General features: G+C 39.3%; 1 protein-coding gene across 2 annotated transcripts in view; it reads right to left on the bottom strand.

The window, feature by feature from the left end:
• Positions 1-436: 436 nt before the first annotated feature.
• LOC122629643 (roundabout homolog 2-like) overlaps positions 437-18232 on the bottom strand; it is a 186602-nt gene continuing 168806 nt past the window's right edge. The window contains exons 3-12 of one of the 2 annotated variants that reach the window (XM_043813306.1): positions 8111-8264; positions 6588-6718; positions 5776-6042; positions 5036-5316; positions 4384-4896; positions 3846-4076; positions 3407-3745; positions 2960-3325; positions 1525-2875; positions 437-938 (exon numbers count right to left, since the gene is read on the bottom strand). In XM_043813306.1, coding sequence (XP_043669241.1) covers positions 760-938; positions 1525-2875; positions 2960-3325; positions 3407-3745; positions 3846-4076; positions 4384-4896; positions 5036-5316; positions 5776-6042; positions 6588-6718; positions 8111-8264 — 3812 coding nt within the window. In that variant the 3' untranslated portion in view covers positions 437-759. Of the gene's footprint in view, positions 939-1524; positions 3326-3406; positions 3746-3845; positions 4077-4383; positions 4897-5035; positions 5317-5775; positions 6043-6587; positions 6719-8110; positions 8265-18232 lie in introns of both variants that reach the window. The other variant, XM_043813305.1, reaches the window with a different exon arrangement.

Here is an 18232-nt window from a genome sequence, read left to right as displayed (position 1 = left end):
ATAGCGGCCGTATCGAGAAAAACTTTACTATTTATATATTGCTCGGAAGTTGGCCTCGCTCCACCATTGTCTTTTGTTTTTCTTCTTTTCCTCTTCTTCTTCTTCTCCTTCTTCTTCCTCTCTCTTTTACACACTGTCTTCTCTAGCTTATCTTCCCCTTTCATCGATTGGATGGGAAGATCTTTCTAATGAAATGCCTTAAAATACACGACAAACGAATTAGGATACTTAATAAATGCATTATCGTCATCGATCCGCGTCTTGTTTTCGTTGGCCTTTCTCTTTCTCGTCTCAAAGAGAAAAGCCATAAATTCTTGGACTTTGTACAAGTAATTTAGATTTGAAAGCCCTCCTCTCCTTTCTCATCTTATTACTGATAACCAACACGATAATGTACATCACAAGTTCAATTTTCTTTTGTTCTTTTTTCGTTTTATTTTGTATTTTTTTTTCCTTCTTCCACATTTTGTTCTTTCCTTTTGAAACGCTCCGTCGGTAAGATCGTTTCCTATATCTTTTTATTTATTATTACTTTTTCCATTTCTTTTTTCTCTTTTAAACGAAACGTCCCTTCGTTCGTTCGTTCGTTCGTTCGTTTGTTCGTTCGCTCGTTTATTCGTTCGTTCGTTCGTTCGTTCGTTCTTTCGTTCACGAGTCTTCACACTTTTGATACGTGCCAGACAAAATGTCCCTTCGACCACAACCGCTCGTTGGTCAAGGCTAACTTTTATAGCTTTTCTTTCTTCCTCTCTTTCGTACTTAGCTGTCGCGATGATCGCAAGGGCGACTAGATTCCGAGACTCCCGTTGGATTATTTGCACTCGCGAGGAGACTGTTGAGTTTATTGTATCTCTGACTTCCGGAGCTGCTCATCGTATTGGATGCTGAAGAACTGTGCTGGGGATAACTACCTGTCCTGGAGAAGCTAGGCACTTTGTCTGTAACAATAACAATAAATAGGAAACTAGCGTTAATGTTATCAGTTTCGTTGATAAATCTCACGTTTTAATACTGATCATTATAATTTTATTTGACGTATAACATTTTTATCATCTATAGTTCAAATTCGTAAAATGGTTGATTATATTATTATTTCTCTATCTATCAACGTAATCTTTGGTTATAACAAGCTCCAGACGTCACAAACTTTATTTTGTATTCAGGACGTTTGGTATTACTCTACACTTGGCGATTGCCACTAACCAATCGAAGTCGGTTGAGCGAATCTTGAAGTAAAATTACACCAATTACCAATTAAACTACCAATTACCAATTATTACCAATTACACGTGGCGTTCACTGAATACTCGACTTCCTGAATGGCCCCATTGTCTCATCTTTCGTATTTCCGTATAAATAAAGAGCCGAGACATGTCTTGGGAAAAGAAACGCGAGAACGACCGATTGAAATTTATTAAAGATCGAGTTATGAAAAACGTGTTGAAAGAAACGTTATTACCATAGCACGTTAAAAAACTATTACGATACTCAATAATTTTATTTCAGATGACGTCGATTAATTACCTTTGCAACGATTATGCCTCGATCTCTCCTGCGAACCAATGCTTCCACATTGCCTTTGTGGAATACAAGAGTAATTACTGTCGCTGCTGTAAGCAGGAGATGAAGCTCTGTTGTTTCTCCTACGTGGGCTCTTGTTGTCCCTACTTCTTGAGTCGCTTCTACTGTGAACACATCCGGATTGCGCGAATTGATTGTTATACTCGATCGTATCTGCATAAAGACAGCTAGACTCGGAGCAAGAGCAACACATGTCCGAGTGGGTGTTGGAGTCACAGGATTTTCTATCCCATTCGTCATTGTCCTGCTGATAGAGATCTTCACCACGGAATATCGCATCGTTGCGTCTGTAAATATCGTCGCTCATGGCGACCGAATGTTCTATATGAGGATTCGCGTGGTTTATACGGCTGAAAGCGTTGTCGTGATTTCTATAGTTGTCGGGGAGGCCATTGTGATGGCCGTAAATCACAGAGCCACTTTCGTACTCGTTCTCTTGAGTTTTGTAATCGTAGTGATTGAAGCCTTGAGGGAAACAGGGTACGGGGGGTGGATTAGTTTGCGGTGGAAGCGTGGTATATCTTCCACTTTGTTGCATGTTCGCGTAAGCAGCCATGTCGTGCGGAGGTTGCCCAGTCCAAGGTGTCGGTGAGGAACTGAAACTGTTGCCTGCTCTGATAGGTGGTGTTGGTGGACTCTGCGAATTGCACGATCCAGAACCGTCCAAGTCATTCTGTATGTTCCTCTTGCCTAAGTGAGGACTGAACGAAACTTGCTGTTGATGATGTTGCTGCTGTTGTTGTTGCGACTGTTGTTGTTGTTGTTGTTGTTGTTGTTGTTGCTGTTGTTGCTGCATTCTTCCGGACAATAACGTTCCCGAAGGCGGTGGGTGTTCCGGCGGAGGTGGCATCATGTCGCACCAGTTGGGCATTGCCGTGCCGCTTGTGCTTACAGCACTTTGGGGATTGTTTGATATGGGTATTTTATACTGTGGTCTTCTTTGTATATCCGCGTTCTCATCGGTATACACGCTGCTAGTGTTGTCGCTGCTGGGTGACATCGTCGATTTGTTGTGTTCTTGATTCGAATCCAAACTGGAGTAGTCAGGTTTCATGCAGGAATCGCTAGAATTTGATTTCTGTCCGCTGGTTTCCATCGAGTCCGGACTTCGACTGCCAACGCACAACGTGGTAGTAGCGTACGGTTCGGGTGGTGCTTGCAATTGTTTTCTCGAATTGTAAAACGTGGTTAAGTTGACCTCGGCGTACTCCGATCCAGACATGCTGACAATTCCCGGGGCAAGCATCTGCTGATTATTTAACAACTTGGTTTCGCACTCCTTATCGGTGGGACCCTGAAGAGTGTTCGACGGTCTCCAGCCACGTTCCAACCACAAAGTGTCCTTATTCAGCTGACATATGTCATTTGCCGTACTCACCGGAACGTTTAAATGACCTAATTGTTTGCTCATCGCCTGTCTGCGTCTCACGTAAAGAGCACCCAAGAGAGCAGCCACGACTGTGAAGACCATCGTAATTACGAGTATCAGGAACCAAGTTTCTCGTACGATGGAGACGCTGCCGTGACTCGGATCTGTTCGAGGTGGAAGTTGCGTCAATTGACCTGGATCCATGTTCAGGAGAGTCGGATTGGAGAAAGGACCTAATCCAATACGCGTTAAGCCAGCTACGCGTGCTGTGTAAAGTCCACCCATCGAGAGACTGTTGATCACGACTGATGTGGTAGAAGCGTTTAGTGACATTTGACCCAAGATCTTATTGCTGCTGTTGCTCTTTATTTGAATCTGTAAATAAACGATATAAAGTAAATAGCAAGGAAACATTGATCTTATAGAACGGAAAGTGAAGTTAAATAAGAATCTCACTTTGTATCCTATCAATTGTCCATTCTGTGCATTTTTCGGTGGCGGTGACCATCGTACAAACGCAGAAGTCATATTGATCATACCGACGTGAACGTTTTCCGGCGCACTAGACGGTATATCCTCCAAAGTTGTAGTCAATTTTACATTGCTAGGTCTCCCTTCTATAGTTTTGTAGAATGGCACGAGGAAGAACTCGTACCTCGTGTACTTCTCCAAATTGGTTAGAACGTAACTAGTTGCACCGGCGTTGAATACAGTTACCATACGATATTCTGGCTTCTCGGTGAGCTCACGATATCGTATATAAAGACCCTCGACTAAATCAGCTGCACCAAGTATCTAAAATACAAAGAGGAAATGCTCAAGGATCGCTTCCAACCGGACGAAGGGGATTTACGTTTGTCACTGTCCAAGTAACCGCTTTTGATCTCGAACTTACGTCCCACATAATTTTAACGCTGGTACTGCTCAACGGTTGGACTTCCTTCAAGTGCAGTATTTCGCTGTTAAGCCGATCCCTCGCGCGAATCAATTCTATCTGTGGTACCGTCCGTTGATCAAGGCTGCTCGTGTGAGCGACATCGGACAACGGTCCAGGAAGCGACAAGCCGTGACTATTCTCGGCACGCACGAGGAACACATAGTTGGTGTCGGGCTTTAAATCCGTTACCTGTAACAGGAAATGTTGATCTTTATCATAGTCATCGTTATCATCATCATCGTCATCGTCATCATCATCATTATTATTATCATCATCATATTCGTGGAAACACTGTAGAAGAGAAAATTTCTAGTGATATAAATAGTTATAACGAAAGAATCTCTTTCAACTTTATCTTTTCGTTAATTCGTAATAAGTAGTCACACTAAAAGAATCTCTTTCAATTACATATCTTTTCGTTAATTCGTAATAAAATTCACTCCGCATATGCGTCTTTTGAATATACGTAAGTAAATATGTTTATGGCGATACTTACGGTGTAGGTATCGTCGATGACACCGGTAGCTGCAACAACCCAACCAGTATTCAGATTGCTACTGAAATACTCGATGTTATAACCAATGATTTTGCTTTGGCCCTCGTTGCCAGGACTCCACGTCAGAGTAACCGAGTTACTAGTAGCGTTTATGATTCTAGGTTTGCTCGGGCTCTGGGGCAATGCCGATATTTCCGGAGTTCTGTGAAAGGTCGTCGTCGTGCTGACCGTCAATGTGGCAGACCAAGATGTGTTGCCGGATTCTGAGCTCGCAATACACGTATATAATCCGGAGTCACTCATTTGAAGGTCATCGATGAATAAAGTTCCATTGTTAGCCATTGTGATACGATTTCCTAGTTGGATGAGAACACCGTCCTTGTGCCAGTGTACCTTTGGGGTTGGAGTACCAACAGCACGACAAGGTAACGTAGCAACGCTTTTGACAGGAAGCGTCTGATTTGCTGGGCCCAACTCGATTATCGGAGGTGGTATGTCTTCGGCAGACATCACCTTTGTTAACAGGAAACGAACAAGAGACGACGAGTTAACAGCTTGTACAGGTGTAATAAAGTCTATGTTTTCATTTTTATGATGCCTTTAGAGCCGTTGCACCTTTAGATTACTGTTACCTCAGGTGTCCTGGACTTACCTGAAGGAAGACAGTCGCCGTACTTGCACCAGCTTGGCTTATGGCACTGCACACGTAATGGCCCTCGTCTTTCCTTATCACACCTTTTATGCGCAAACTTTCGTCCTGAGTGACCGTGTATCTACTCTGATAAGTGTTTCCCGGAAACATCAGCTCCTGAGAGCCCTCACGGGTCCAAAATATCGATGGCTTCGGAGAACCACGAGCGGAACACGAAAAAGATACATCCGATCCGGTACTAACCGTTTCGTCTTTCGGAAAGTTCACGAACACCGGCTTCGCTGTTGACAATCACAATGATAATTTATTATGAATTTCAATAATAACGTCCCTTTAACATTTTCGAACGGTTTGTTAAAATTTTGTATAAACTAAGAAAATAATTTATAACGACAGCGAACAAGGGATTTATCGTGTTTAGGAAAAGTAACCTTATCGAGGTGACATTTAAGTAAGCAAAAGCTTTCGTATTCTTCAACCGGTTGTTAGATTGCATTACGGAAAGAAGTAATAAATCTACAATAGCTTGGCCTAGCATAATACCGGTTTCGACGGCTTGTGAACGCGTCCATTTATTTTTAGTGTCTCTTAAACGCTAATGACTCGTTGGCAAAAGATTAAAAATGAAATATCTGACTCGATTATGCGAACGAACGCGTCCTCGTTGTCGTCGTAGGAACTATTTCCGAGACAATGAGTCAAGCCCTACCAATCGATTCTCTCTCTCTATTTATACTCACAATGAACGGTGAGTACCGCACTCGCCGAAATAGCGCCGACTTCGTTCTCCGCGTCGCATATATACGTTCCTTGATCCTCGGGTATTACCCTCTCGATGCGCAAACTTTTGTCATCCAAAATGTGAGCTCGGCCAATCGGCATCTTTCCATCGTTACGACGCCATAAGATATCTGGTTGTGGATCGCCACCCACTCGACAAGCAAATTCTGCGGTTTGATCCGTCAGAATAGTTTGGTTGCTTGGTATGGCGCTGAAGTATGGTTTCACTGAAATAACGAATGGTCGATTTAATCGAGTTTACTTTCTTAGAAGAGTCCAATTATCGAAGCTTTTCAAGTCTCCATGATAGATTCTTTCTATAGGATCTCACATAAGCCTGATATTTCAACTAAGATTTATCTCAATTTTTCTCTATTATTCTTTTTTCTTTCTTTCTTTCTTTCTTTTTTTTTTTTTCTTAAATTTATATTTGACGAATCAATGAACGTTTTCTATCTGATATAACAGACTTTGTAATCTGGACTTATAGAACTCTATTGTCCATCGATTGACAAAAATCGTGTTGTTCCTTTTTTTTGTTAAATGTATATACAATATACGATGATTCAATGAACATTTGCATCATTTTTCTTTCTAAAGAAAAGGGATTTTGTAATACAAAATTATGAAACATCCTGTATCGTCTATCAAATGATTAAATATCTACCGATTACATTTCTCAAACTTTCTCAGAGTTTTATATCCTTTCTTAAAAAAATTTTCTAAATTCTACAGTAAAGAAAACCAAAGTAAAATTAATTATAGTCCATACCATATACAGTGAGCGACGCAATCGCTGATTCCTTAACTCCGACCATGTTTTCGGCAATGCATTGATACTTTCCTTGATCCGTCTGCCTTACGTCAGAGATCAACAAGTTTCCACCGTCGACAAGAGTAATTCTAAAAAAAAGTCGAAGGAGAGTCGGGAAAAAGTCATTGGTAAATTGTTTCGATTGATTGACTCATCATGGAAAAACATGGAATGGAAATTATTCTCTTTTTGTGAGAATTACAGAGAAAAAGAGAGAGAGAGAGAGAGAGAGAGAGAGAGAGAGAGAGAGAGAGAGAGAGAAAGAGAGAGAGAGTGAGATAGTATGAGGGGACACAACACGCACGTAGAATGTCACCGTCGGATGGACTACTAATTAACGAGTTGGGAGAGAGATTCGAAGGCATCAGAGTGAGAGAGAAAGAGAGAGAGAGAGAGAGAGAGAGAGAGCCGACGAGGCAGCATTAAATCAATCGCTCCTCGATTACACCCTTTAATTTATAGCGCCCGTTAATTTCGCTGTCGACGAGAGATCGTGTTTCCTCCGTGCTCTTCGAACGGGCATTAAGCGCAAGCCCGCGCAATGCTGCTGCCAGTGCGCTCGCTCTCTGCGTGCACGTCAGAAACGTGCGTGCTAAACGTAACCGGATTTAATTCGTACTACTCCGAGTCTAAATTATCGTCCGTTCGATATATCCGTTTGTTGTTTCTATTGGATAGGGTTGGGAACTTTCGACGATATTGATTTTCGGAGTTTAACGTTCCATCGGGTTCCTCGAATGGTATCTGGATTTTCACTGATAAACCCTTCCATTATTTTTTTTTTCCCCTTCTCCCCCCTTCTTTTATTTCTTCTTTTATTTTTATTTTTATTTTTATATTTATTTTCTCTCTCTCTCTCTCTCTCTCTCTCTCTGTTTTTTATTTCATTTTTTTCCCCCTTTTTTTCTCTTTTTTTTTTTTTTTTTTTTTTAATGAAATCGATTTATTCGAGTAGCGTGATTAAAATGAAAGCCGACGAGGGAATACAAAATAACTTTTAAATTTGTGTGAAAGAAAGGGAATGAAAAATGTTACATGTCTATATGTTTTTATTCTATGCAATTACATCCATACGCGCGCACAGATTATTTCACGTAAAAAAGATTCGATGCGGCCGGTAATGAAATAATTAATTTTCTCTAATTCAGAACTATACGCACGAAAGCCACTCTGATCTGACATAATTAGTTCTTCTCATTATCGACGTTTTATCTTGGAAATCATTGACATGGATTTATTGATTAGTCTTCTATAGAATTCACAGGCATATTTATTTCAAGACATGAAGCACACGTATTCTGACACGGTTATCGTTAGGGAATGCGTAGAGAATGGACAGAACCATCGAAACTCAAGAGAAAGAGAGAGAGAGAGAGAGAGAGAAGGAGACAGAGAGAAAGATGGAGAGAAGATATATATACATAGAGGGTGAGAGAGAAAGAGAGAGAGGGAGAGAGAATGGATGATTCGGTAGTACTCACCGTTTGTTGCTTTCCAAGTCTATAACGTGACCGTTCCGCTTCCAATGGAGGGTTGGTTCCGGATGACCTCTGGGTGGTCCGCATTCTAGCATGGCGGTTTCTCCAGCAGCCACCCTTGTGTTCTGTGGTTCTGTCCGAAACTCGTCTCGTAGTACTGCAATCATCCAAATGCACGAAGCATTAAAGCACTGGTAGGTAGCTAGGTAGGAGGATGTGTATTGTCGATCGATGATTCCAACGATTTCTCCTTCTATCTATCAATCTATTTCTCTCTCTCTCTCTCTCTCTCTCTCTCTCTCTCTCTCTCTCTCTCGCTCTTTCTCTTTCTCTGACGAAACTCGAGAGATTCGTCGGATATTCGCTTTGTTCAGAAAAAGATTCATTGGTATACCTATGTATGTATAAATTCTACATAAGGTTCCTATGTGTATTACTATGTATGTACATGTATGTATATGTATGTATGTATATGTATGTATGTATCTATGTATGTATCTATGTATCTATATGTATATATGTACGTATAAGATGGTTCAGCAATTTTGTTACAGCGGAAAGAGGATGATACCTTTTAAGAAAAAAAATCCAAATACATACTGATTTTCTCTTACGTAGTAATTTTTACTTTATACAATTTCGTTTTTGTTTTAAATATGCAAATATGCAAAAATTATGAATGTACTGTATATGTGTATATATGTATGTATGTACATGTATATGTATATATATATATGTGTGTGTATATATGTATGTTGTATATATATATAGATGACTTTTCTAAGTAACTTGTATTGATGAAAAATTATTATTTAACGTTTAAGAATTCTTTTTCTCATTTCCTTACTTTTTTTTTGCAGAAACTTCATGCGTATACTTTAACATTAGTAAATACGAACGATCGATATAGGACTTTCCAATCTCGTTATACGGAATATAAAAGTAAACGTTATACTAGATGAAAAAAAGAGAAAAAAAGAGAAAAAAAGAAGAAAGAAAAAAAGGAAAGTATTCGCCGAAAGCTAGATTCCGGTGGTGCGAATTTCGAAATAATACCTATGAAACGTGCGCAACGCAACATTTATCTCCGCGACCGGAATAACGGTCTTTAAAAGCGGTCGCGAATATACGCGTCTAGGGCCGAGTCAATGTAGAAATTTATTTGTCTGGGGTGGTGGCTCGACGAAAAAAGTTAAACACGAGAAGCTGTTAGAGAAAAAGAGGGAGAGAGAGAGAGAGAGAGAAAGTAAAAAAGAGAAAGAGAGAAAGAGAAAGAGAATGAGAGTGAGAGTAAGAGAGAGAGAGAGAGAGAGAGAGAGAGAGAGAGAGAGAGAGAGAGTGAGAGTAAGAGAGAGAGAGAGAAGAGGGTGGGAGATGCTGTGTAAACGACGTAATTAAAGGCCAAGAGATATGGTCGCGAGTTTGTACGTGCGAAGGAAGCGAGGAAAGTGGATGGCAAAGAGAAAGAGAAAGAGAGACAGAGAAAAAGAGAAGAAGAAAGAGAAAGAGAGAGAGAGAGAGAGAGAGAGAGAGATAGAAAGAGATAGGAGATGAAGATACAAGAGGAAGAAGAATCGAGAAGGGTCTTGCATAGGTATCGTTTATGGAACGACGGTCGAAGCGATTTCGACGTAAATCGATCGTAATCCCTTTTCTCTTTCTCTCTCTCTCTCTCTCTCTCTCTCTCTTTTACTCTCTCCCTCCCACTCCCTCTTTCTCGTTCGATCCACGAGAAAGACGAGGAAAGAGAAGGGTCGGCTCGTATGGGTTGAGTTCTTGACTCGCTTCGCCCCAAGTCCCTCGTTTATCGTCCTCACCCTCCTCCCACTCACCCTCCTAACCTTTGGAAATTCTCTCCGAATTCTCGGCGAAGCTCGTCGAAGACCGGCCCATCGTCTCGTCTTCCCTCTTACTCTCTCTCTCTCTCTCTCTCTCTCTCTTTATCTTTCTCCCTCTCTTCCTCTCCTTCTATCTTTCTATCTCTCTATCTCTTTCTCTCTATTCTCTCTCTCTCTCTCTCTCACTCTCTCTCTCTCTCTCCCTCTCTTTCTATCTATCTTTCTCCTCGTTCACGACTTTACTTTAGTCTACGGCACCGCGCAAATAGCCACGCGCAGAAAAGCACGTTACCTTTCATGCTGTTCGTCTTTTTCCACTCGCTAGTAGCTGCCGAGCTTTTCTTCATTTCCTTTTTTCTCCTTTTTTCGTTTTTTCTTTTCCTTTCTTTTTTTCTTCTTTTACTACTCTTTTACGTACTGCCATGCATATATACTTACGTAAACGTACACATACGCACAAACACACACATACACGTATCAACATATATATGTGTATATATATATATATATATATATATATATGCGTGTCCGTTGGCACGCTCGCGCAAAATTAGTTTGTACAAGCGTTGAATTTTTGTGAAGAAAAGAAAAGAAAGGAGCATGTTATTACGAGAAAACATGGGGCTGAAGAACAGTGGCAGTAGGGAGAAAGGAGGTGGGGGAGGAGGGGGAGGAGAGGGAGGAGGAAGAGGGAGATGGGATAGAGATAGGTGGGCGGATTGGGTGAGTGTCCGGAGATAGCTATTTCGTTAGGCTCTTGCACTTGTTCTTTCATTTTCTTCCAAGAAGATAGGAAAAAAAGATCGTTTCGTCTATTTCGGAGTTATATTCTTTTCGCGACTTTTATGAACCACCCTCTCCCCCACTCCTTTCTTTCATTCTTATCCACCTACTCCCTTCCATTTCCCCTCTACCTCTATTACCTTTCCCCTCTTCCATTTTTAACCGTCTTTCTTTCCTTCTTTAATGGATTAACTTTTTTATTGTATGATCTCTTTCCATCTTTCTTTCTCCCTCTCATTCTCTCTCTCTCTCTCTCTCTCTCTCTCTTTTTCTCTCTCTGTCTCTATTCGTCTCGTTTCGTAGAGAAATTCTCGACTTCTTGAAGAGAGACTAATTCGTCCGATCGAATTCCGGTGTAGAGTATTATACGACGTCGGAGAAGCTGAAGAGTCGTAGTCGTCGTGGCATCGGTCGTTAATGCTCTCACCTTGACGTATACCATTACCATTTGTCGCGCAAGGTCGGATTACTCGGAAAACGTTCCACCAGCATCGCGGTGAGAAGGGTTAGAGAAGGAGAGAGAAAGGGGCTGCTTGAAACCCCGTAAAAGCCGATCGATCGAAGCCGAGCGTCCATTAAGAGAACCAAGACCGATTTAACAGTCTCTCTTTGTCTCTTTCTCTTTCTCTTTCTCCCTCTCTCTCTCTGTCTCTCTCTCTCTCTTTCTCTTGTTCTTGTGGTATAGGAAGATAAAAGCTGGCAAATATTGTCCGTTCGATTGTAAGTTCATTATCCAGGTGTTTCTTGAACTATTCAAGTTTTATCTATTATCCCGTTCAATGATAAGACATATCTATCTACAATTTTAATATAAAATAGATAATTAAGATATAAGTTAAAAAGGTAAGGTAGACAAGTATCGACGAAACATTCTTCTTATTTTTTTTGTTATCTTTTCTCTCGGAAGAAAAGTTTGCACGTAGTGCAAACGTATGAATACTTTCTGTATGAAATCGAAAGTAACAAAAAAAAAAAAAAAATAGGAAGAAAAAAAGGAAAAAAAGTAGGAGAAAAAAAGAAAAAGAGAAAGAAAAGAGAAACGTAAAAGGAGAAAGGAAGAACGAAAAAGAAAAAAAAAAGGAAAGATCGAGAGCTTGTCGAAGCTTTCCAGAAGTTCCCGTTTGGGGGATGAAGGGAGTGAGGGAGGGGAGGATGGAGAGATGGAGAGGGAGAGTGCAGCGAATAGAGGGCGATAAATAACGGGGAAAAGTGCGAAAAATGAGAGAGAAAAAAAGGTTATCGAGACGTAGGGTATGAAAAAAGGGGGGTGAGAAGTATAGAGACAGAGAGACAGAGAGACAGAGAGAGAGAGAGAGAGAAGGAGTCAAGGGGTGTGTCGTCGTCATCGTCGTCGTCGTCGTCGTCGTCGTCGTCGTCGTCGTCGAATAGAGTGCATTAAGCCGGTAGAACGGTAACGACGGGACGAAAAGCTAAGTTATGACCGATCGAGATTAAATCCGGCAATTTATAAAATTACGAATTTAAATGGAAGGCTCGAACTCGTAGGTAGAGACGAAGAGCAACGAAGGGCTTTACTGCCGGTTAGAGTGTTCGATTAACGTTCGATTCTATCGATGGCGTTGCGGCTTCGCGCCGTACGAGTTAACGGATTTTCGCGATGTGCAACGTGTCTCGTAAAAAGGATTCTCTTGTTAGCATTCGCAGCTCGTCCGCAAACAACGCCGCCCGCTTTCGACGCTTAATCGAGGACCATTTGCGAGGACTACTCTTTTTTTTTCCTTCTTCTTTTTTCTTTTTCTTCTTTTTTTTTTTTCTTTCCTTATTTTTCCTTTTTTCCGCAAGAGAAGAAATCCCTCGATAAGAATAATCGAAACGAGAGAGAAGGAAAGAAAGAAGGAGATGTAAGTTAATTAATGCTAACACCTCGCGCTATAATTATTTTCTTTTCTTTTCTTTTCTTTTCTTTAATTTTTCTGTCTTTTTTCTTTCTTTCTTTTTGTCTTTCTTTCTTTTTCATTTTTATCAGTTCGTCCTCGTTCAACTATACTTTAAATGATAATGAACATCGACATGAGAAATCCAATTATTTTTTATTACGAATCGAAATCGTCTGCACACGTTTAAATGAAAAAAATTGAAAGAAAATGACGAGAAAAAAGGATGAATGAAATAAATATTTTCGAACATTTCTATTGCTTTTAATCACGATCCATTCTATTGTTTAGCCCTCTGCTAGTATTTCCGAAGTGAAGGGAAGCCAATGCACGATATAGCAATTACGTCGTTTAGAACAAATCTCGGTAGTTCTAACTTGAGATAGGCAGCTATTGTATTAACCGTTCTCTCTCTCTCTCTCTCTCTCTCTCTCTCTCTCTCTCTCTCTCTCTCTATTTCTCTCTCTCTTTCCTTTAACATATCGATCGTGCAGGGATTCGTGGTCGATCATCCCTCAGGGGGTTGCATCGAAGATGATCTTCTCTCTTTCTTACACACACACACACACATTTATATAGAGTAAGAGAAGGAAGATCTTCCTAATAAGACTGAGCGAGATAGACAGATAGACAGACAGAGACAGAGACAGAGACAGAGAGAGAGAGAGAGAGAGAGAGAGAGAGAGAGAGAGAGGATTACTCTTCGTTGTTTGAAGGGATCCAACGATCGTTCGGAGGGAATCAACGCTGGTATAATGGCATATTCTCGTACCGTTATTACGTTCGAGGTGTACGCCCAGTGCACGTTACATCGACTACAAAATAATATTAAAGTCCTATTACGGTGGTACGCGTGAGTGGTAGGCAGACAAGAGAGAGAAAGAGAGAGAGAGAGAGAAAGAAAGAGGGAGAGAGAGAGAGAGCAAGTATGATGCTCTCTTCGTAATCGAGAACAGCCTTTGGCTGTGTCGGTTGTTGCTGGTGACGAGAAGACGATCAGAAAGAGGTGGAGGTGTTCTCGATGGAAGTGAAGTCGATTTCAAAGTCAACCATCTTCTTCTTCTTCTTCTTCTTATTCATCTTCTTCTTATGCTTCTTCTTCTTCTTCTTCTTGCTCTTCTGCTTCTTCTGTTTCTTCTTCTTCTTCTTCTTCTTCTTGCTCTTCTGCTTCTTCTTTTGCTTTTTTCTCTTCTTCTTCTTCTTCTTCTTCTTCTTCTTATTCTTGAATATCTTTCAAGCTCATTCGAACGTAGTCGCCGCGTGCCGCTGCACTTCATGTATCGCGTGCTGCTCACGCTAATAATGGACGAACGCGAGCTGCCACGATTTTTTTCCTCCATTTTTTTCTTTTTCTTCTTCTTCTTCGTCTTCTTCTTCTTTTTCTTTTTCTTTTTCTTTTTCTTCGTCTTCTTCTTTTTCTTCTTCGTCGATTTGCTTTATCTCCTTCAGGCGTTAAGACGTCACGTTGTTTTTCACTTTTCCAAGAGTCTCGTACGAAGATTGTGCTCGATTATGATAAGGAAGATCATTGTTCGATTCGTCGTTTTATTTTTTTATTCCTTTTCTTTTTTGTTTTTTTTAGATAAATGAAGTATGAAAATATAATTGAGATTTTGTATACACAGAATCGATCGATTCTCTTTGTATTAGAAAATGAACGTGATTCGATATCGTTTCGTTCGAATGTTATTATTTGAAAACGTAATGTAATTAATGACACGTGATACGATAAAAGATAAAAATTCGTGTTCTTCGTTAATTATGGTTTTCATTAAACTTTACGTATAAGAAAAAAGTGGTAGTTACGATTAAATTTTTCTTTTTCTTTTCTTTTCTGTTTTTTTTTTTTTTTTGTTCTATTCGAACGAAGAATCTCTATTTAATACTAAAATGATTAATCATAGAGATCGCATAAGAAACGAATGGTATACGACGGAAGAAACATTGATACGTATGATACTCGTTTCTCTGATTGAATTTAAATTAATTAAATCTGAATCATCTCGTACACCTTTTCAATTTTCTTCGTGTACCCTTTTTTAAACGAATAAAAACCATCGAACAACAACCGCTCGTACGTAAACACTTCGTGCGCCCGACTCTATTGTGACTCACGATGTAAACACTAGTTTTTTATCGCGGATCCTTTTGGAAAAAAAAAGAACGAAAGAAAACAAATTAAATAAAAAAAAAAAAAAAAAAAAAAGAAAACAAATGAGAAAAGAAACAAAAAAACTTGTCTTTCGCCAATGATTTTATCGTCGAGCATGGTTCTCCATTATAGACAAACTCACGTACATCTATACATTTAAACGGATATATACGTACTTTTACAGACTTACTATTCTTTACGTTACGTTACTACGTTATTTCCTTTCGAGATGGTTTTTCAGTATAGTTCTAGCATATTATTTCCGTAAGTTTCCGGACTGTAGACGAAACGTATACGTTTTTGTAAGGTCGACGTTTAATCAGCGAACGTGTTTTCAAGGAACGATAGAGAATCGTCGAGTTCTCAGCGACCATTGGGAAGGGAATTAATTGAAATAAATGTTATTCCAGCAAGAAATCTTCGGACATTGGTACGTACATCTATCTGTCTACATACGTACGTACGTATGTACATACGTAGGTAAGTACGTACGTATACACATATACGTACGCATAGATGTACATATATACGTATAAAGATGTATAGGTGCATACCTACGGCGACCACAGAGCCATGCTGAGATGGGATATTATTACGTCGTTCTTGATACGATTTCTACTCTCGATTCTATTAAATGGATATTTGGATATCCCGTTAATTGCGATTCGCAAAACGATTACGTCGAATGAGATGACGTCGGTGAGAGGAGGTGGCTTGGGAGGGTTAAGGGGAGGGTATACGGTGTACGATGGGAGAGGAAATGAGAGGGTGGAAGGGAGACAGAGAACTGGAGATCCTATCTCGAACATAATTCCTGCTCCCGATACGAGGTTAACCATCGGTGGATATCTTCGATGCCCCCGGCAAATTTCCAAGTCATTCCTATGCAATTCGCATTTCGCTCGCCGATGACAGGACGAATCTCTCGTGTAAGTAGGTATAAGATCGAGAAGAGAGATAGAAAGAGAAAAGATAAAGGAGAGCCAGAGGCGTTCTACGTTGGATCTGGCAGAAGTCTCTTCTATTAAAGACGAAGATTTCTTTTTCGTCAGCTGGCCAAAATTGTAATGGAAGAAAAGGAATTGAAAGAAAAAAAAAAAAAAAGAAAAAAAAAGACAAATTATTTACTTGTCGAAAATTCGATTTGACTTTCTTTCCAATTGTCTTCTACGTTCGATATATACGTATGACGATTATTATGACTTGTAAAATGTAAAAGAATGAATACAAATAATTATACAAATAAAATATAGATGTAGATATAAAATGAAAATAAATTGAAATATAAATATTGAAAGTTCATTGACTCGAGTTATTACTTATATTATTCCCGAATAATTAAATCTTCAATTTTAATTATTCTCAATTTAAAATGATAAAAGGATGATCATTTTGCGATCATCATGCGAAAGAAACTATTCGAATATATTTAATAATTAATAAGCTATACTTTGCGGTATTATTAGATTTCAAAAAGGAATGAGGAACATTAGACTGGAAACTAATGATCGATTTAACGCGAAATAAATCAAACGTGCAAGAAGGTAAAAGAAAGAAAGTATTAAACGTTAAACGGCGATGCCGTTGCGGCCAAGGCTCTGAAAAGGCGCGAAATAAATTGCGAAGCGTAATCCACTTCCTTGTCTGGCGTTCGTGCGGCACTAACGATGATTAAATAGCAGGGTGGTGTTGGTGGGCGATGGTGATGGTTGTCGAGTAATGCCGACTATGACGTATGACTCATCGTAGAAAGGCGACGAGAGAAAAGAAGAAACGGTTCGATGCGACGAGGCACACGGCACGCGTGCATCATCGCACCACCACCAGGGTTACGCGTTGGCCCTTTGTTATATTTTCGTTCGGCTCTAGAAACGATCGTTCTCGGTTCAGCATCCTTCTCTATCTCTGTCTCTGTCTCTCTCTTTCTACACTCGATGTTGTCTTTTCATTTACACCGCGCGTGCAAGCAAGCTCGTTCGATCGGCTTTACTGCTCTAGAAGCAACCCTTACGAAACGAGGCTTTCCAACTTTTTCGAGATCATCTACGATCACCCTTCGAAGAGGGTAGCTTTTCTAAATTGTTATGAAACAAAAGGGAGAGAGAAAGAGACAATTTGGTAATTTACAATTTATTTCGTTTTTAATTTCTTTAATAATCTTTGATAATAAAGTAAAACTATGATGGAATATTTGTGAACGGATTCATGGTTTTTCATTAATATCAAGAAATTATAAAGGACGAAAGAAAAAAGTTCTTATATATATATATATATATATATGTATATAGTTATATGTATATATAACGATTTGTAAATAACTTGTCCAGAGAGTTGATATTTTATTCGGTACCTGTTCAATTTTGTCACTTTTTAGTTGACGTACGACCGATATGGTAAAGTTACAACGTCACGTCAAAGGTGACATACGACCGATAGAAATTAATTATTTTTTTATATTGTTCAATATGTAACATATTTTCTAGATGTCAATATATCTCATTTACTCTCTCTCTCTCTCTCTCTCTCTCTATTAATCGAATAAATGATAATAAGAAAGATTACTTTTTAATTAATTATTCAAAAATAAAGAAAAACAAAAATGAAAAAGAGTCAAAATTTGTATGTTTTTATTTTCTCTCTCTCTCTCTCTCTCTTTTGAAACGTGTTATGGTTCTAAGTCTCTTACGGACAGCAAGGTATCGATTTTCCATACGCTTCTTTCTCCTTCCCTTTTCACTCGGGCCCATCGTTACCACTACTAACTCCCTTTACTCCTCTTCCTTCCTTCCTTCCTGCTTTCCTGCCTTCCTTCCTTCCTTCCTTCCTTCCTTCCTTCCTTCCTTCCTTCCTTGTTCATCCTAGCTTACCCCAATGGGAGAGTCACAAACCTTATCTCTCTTTCCATCTTGCCGCACGTCGAATGTACATATCTATATATGTATATATGTATATGTATATGTATATGTATATGTATATGTATATGTATATGTATATGTATATGTATATGTATATGTATATGTATATGTATATGTATATGTATATGTATATGTATATGTATATGTATATGTATATGTATATGTATATGTATATGTATATGTATATGTATATGTATATGTATATGTATATGTATATGTATATGTATATGTATATGTATATGTATATGTATATGTATATGTATATGTATATGTATTATATGCCTACCTACACTTGTTCTATCCTCGCTGACATTACGAACGGAGCTTATCGAAACGGATTACGAGCGTGCTTTCGAATCCTCGTCCTTCGTCCTTTTTTTTACGTCTTATCGTACGCAATACATCACATTTTTTTTTCCATGGAACGGAAAGCCACGTTAGATTGGAAAAAGGTAAGTATGAATGTTTCTATCGAAATCGTATTCGAGTGAAACGTGAACGGCTATTTGTTATGTTTATTATGACGGAAACACTTATAAATA

The sequence above is a fragment of the Vespula pensylvanica genome, chromosome 5 (assembly GCF_014466175.1).
Source record: "Vespula pensylvanica isolate Volc-1 chromosome 5, ASM1446617v1, whole genome shotgun sequence".
Lineage (NCBI taxonomy): Eukaryota > Metazoa > Arthropoda > Insecta > Hymenoptera > Vespidae > Vespula > Vespula pensylvanica.
Note: the sequence above shows the minus strand (reverse complement) of the source record. Positions and strands in the feature narration are given on the sequence as shown.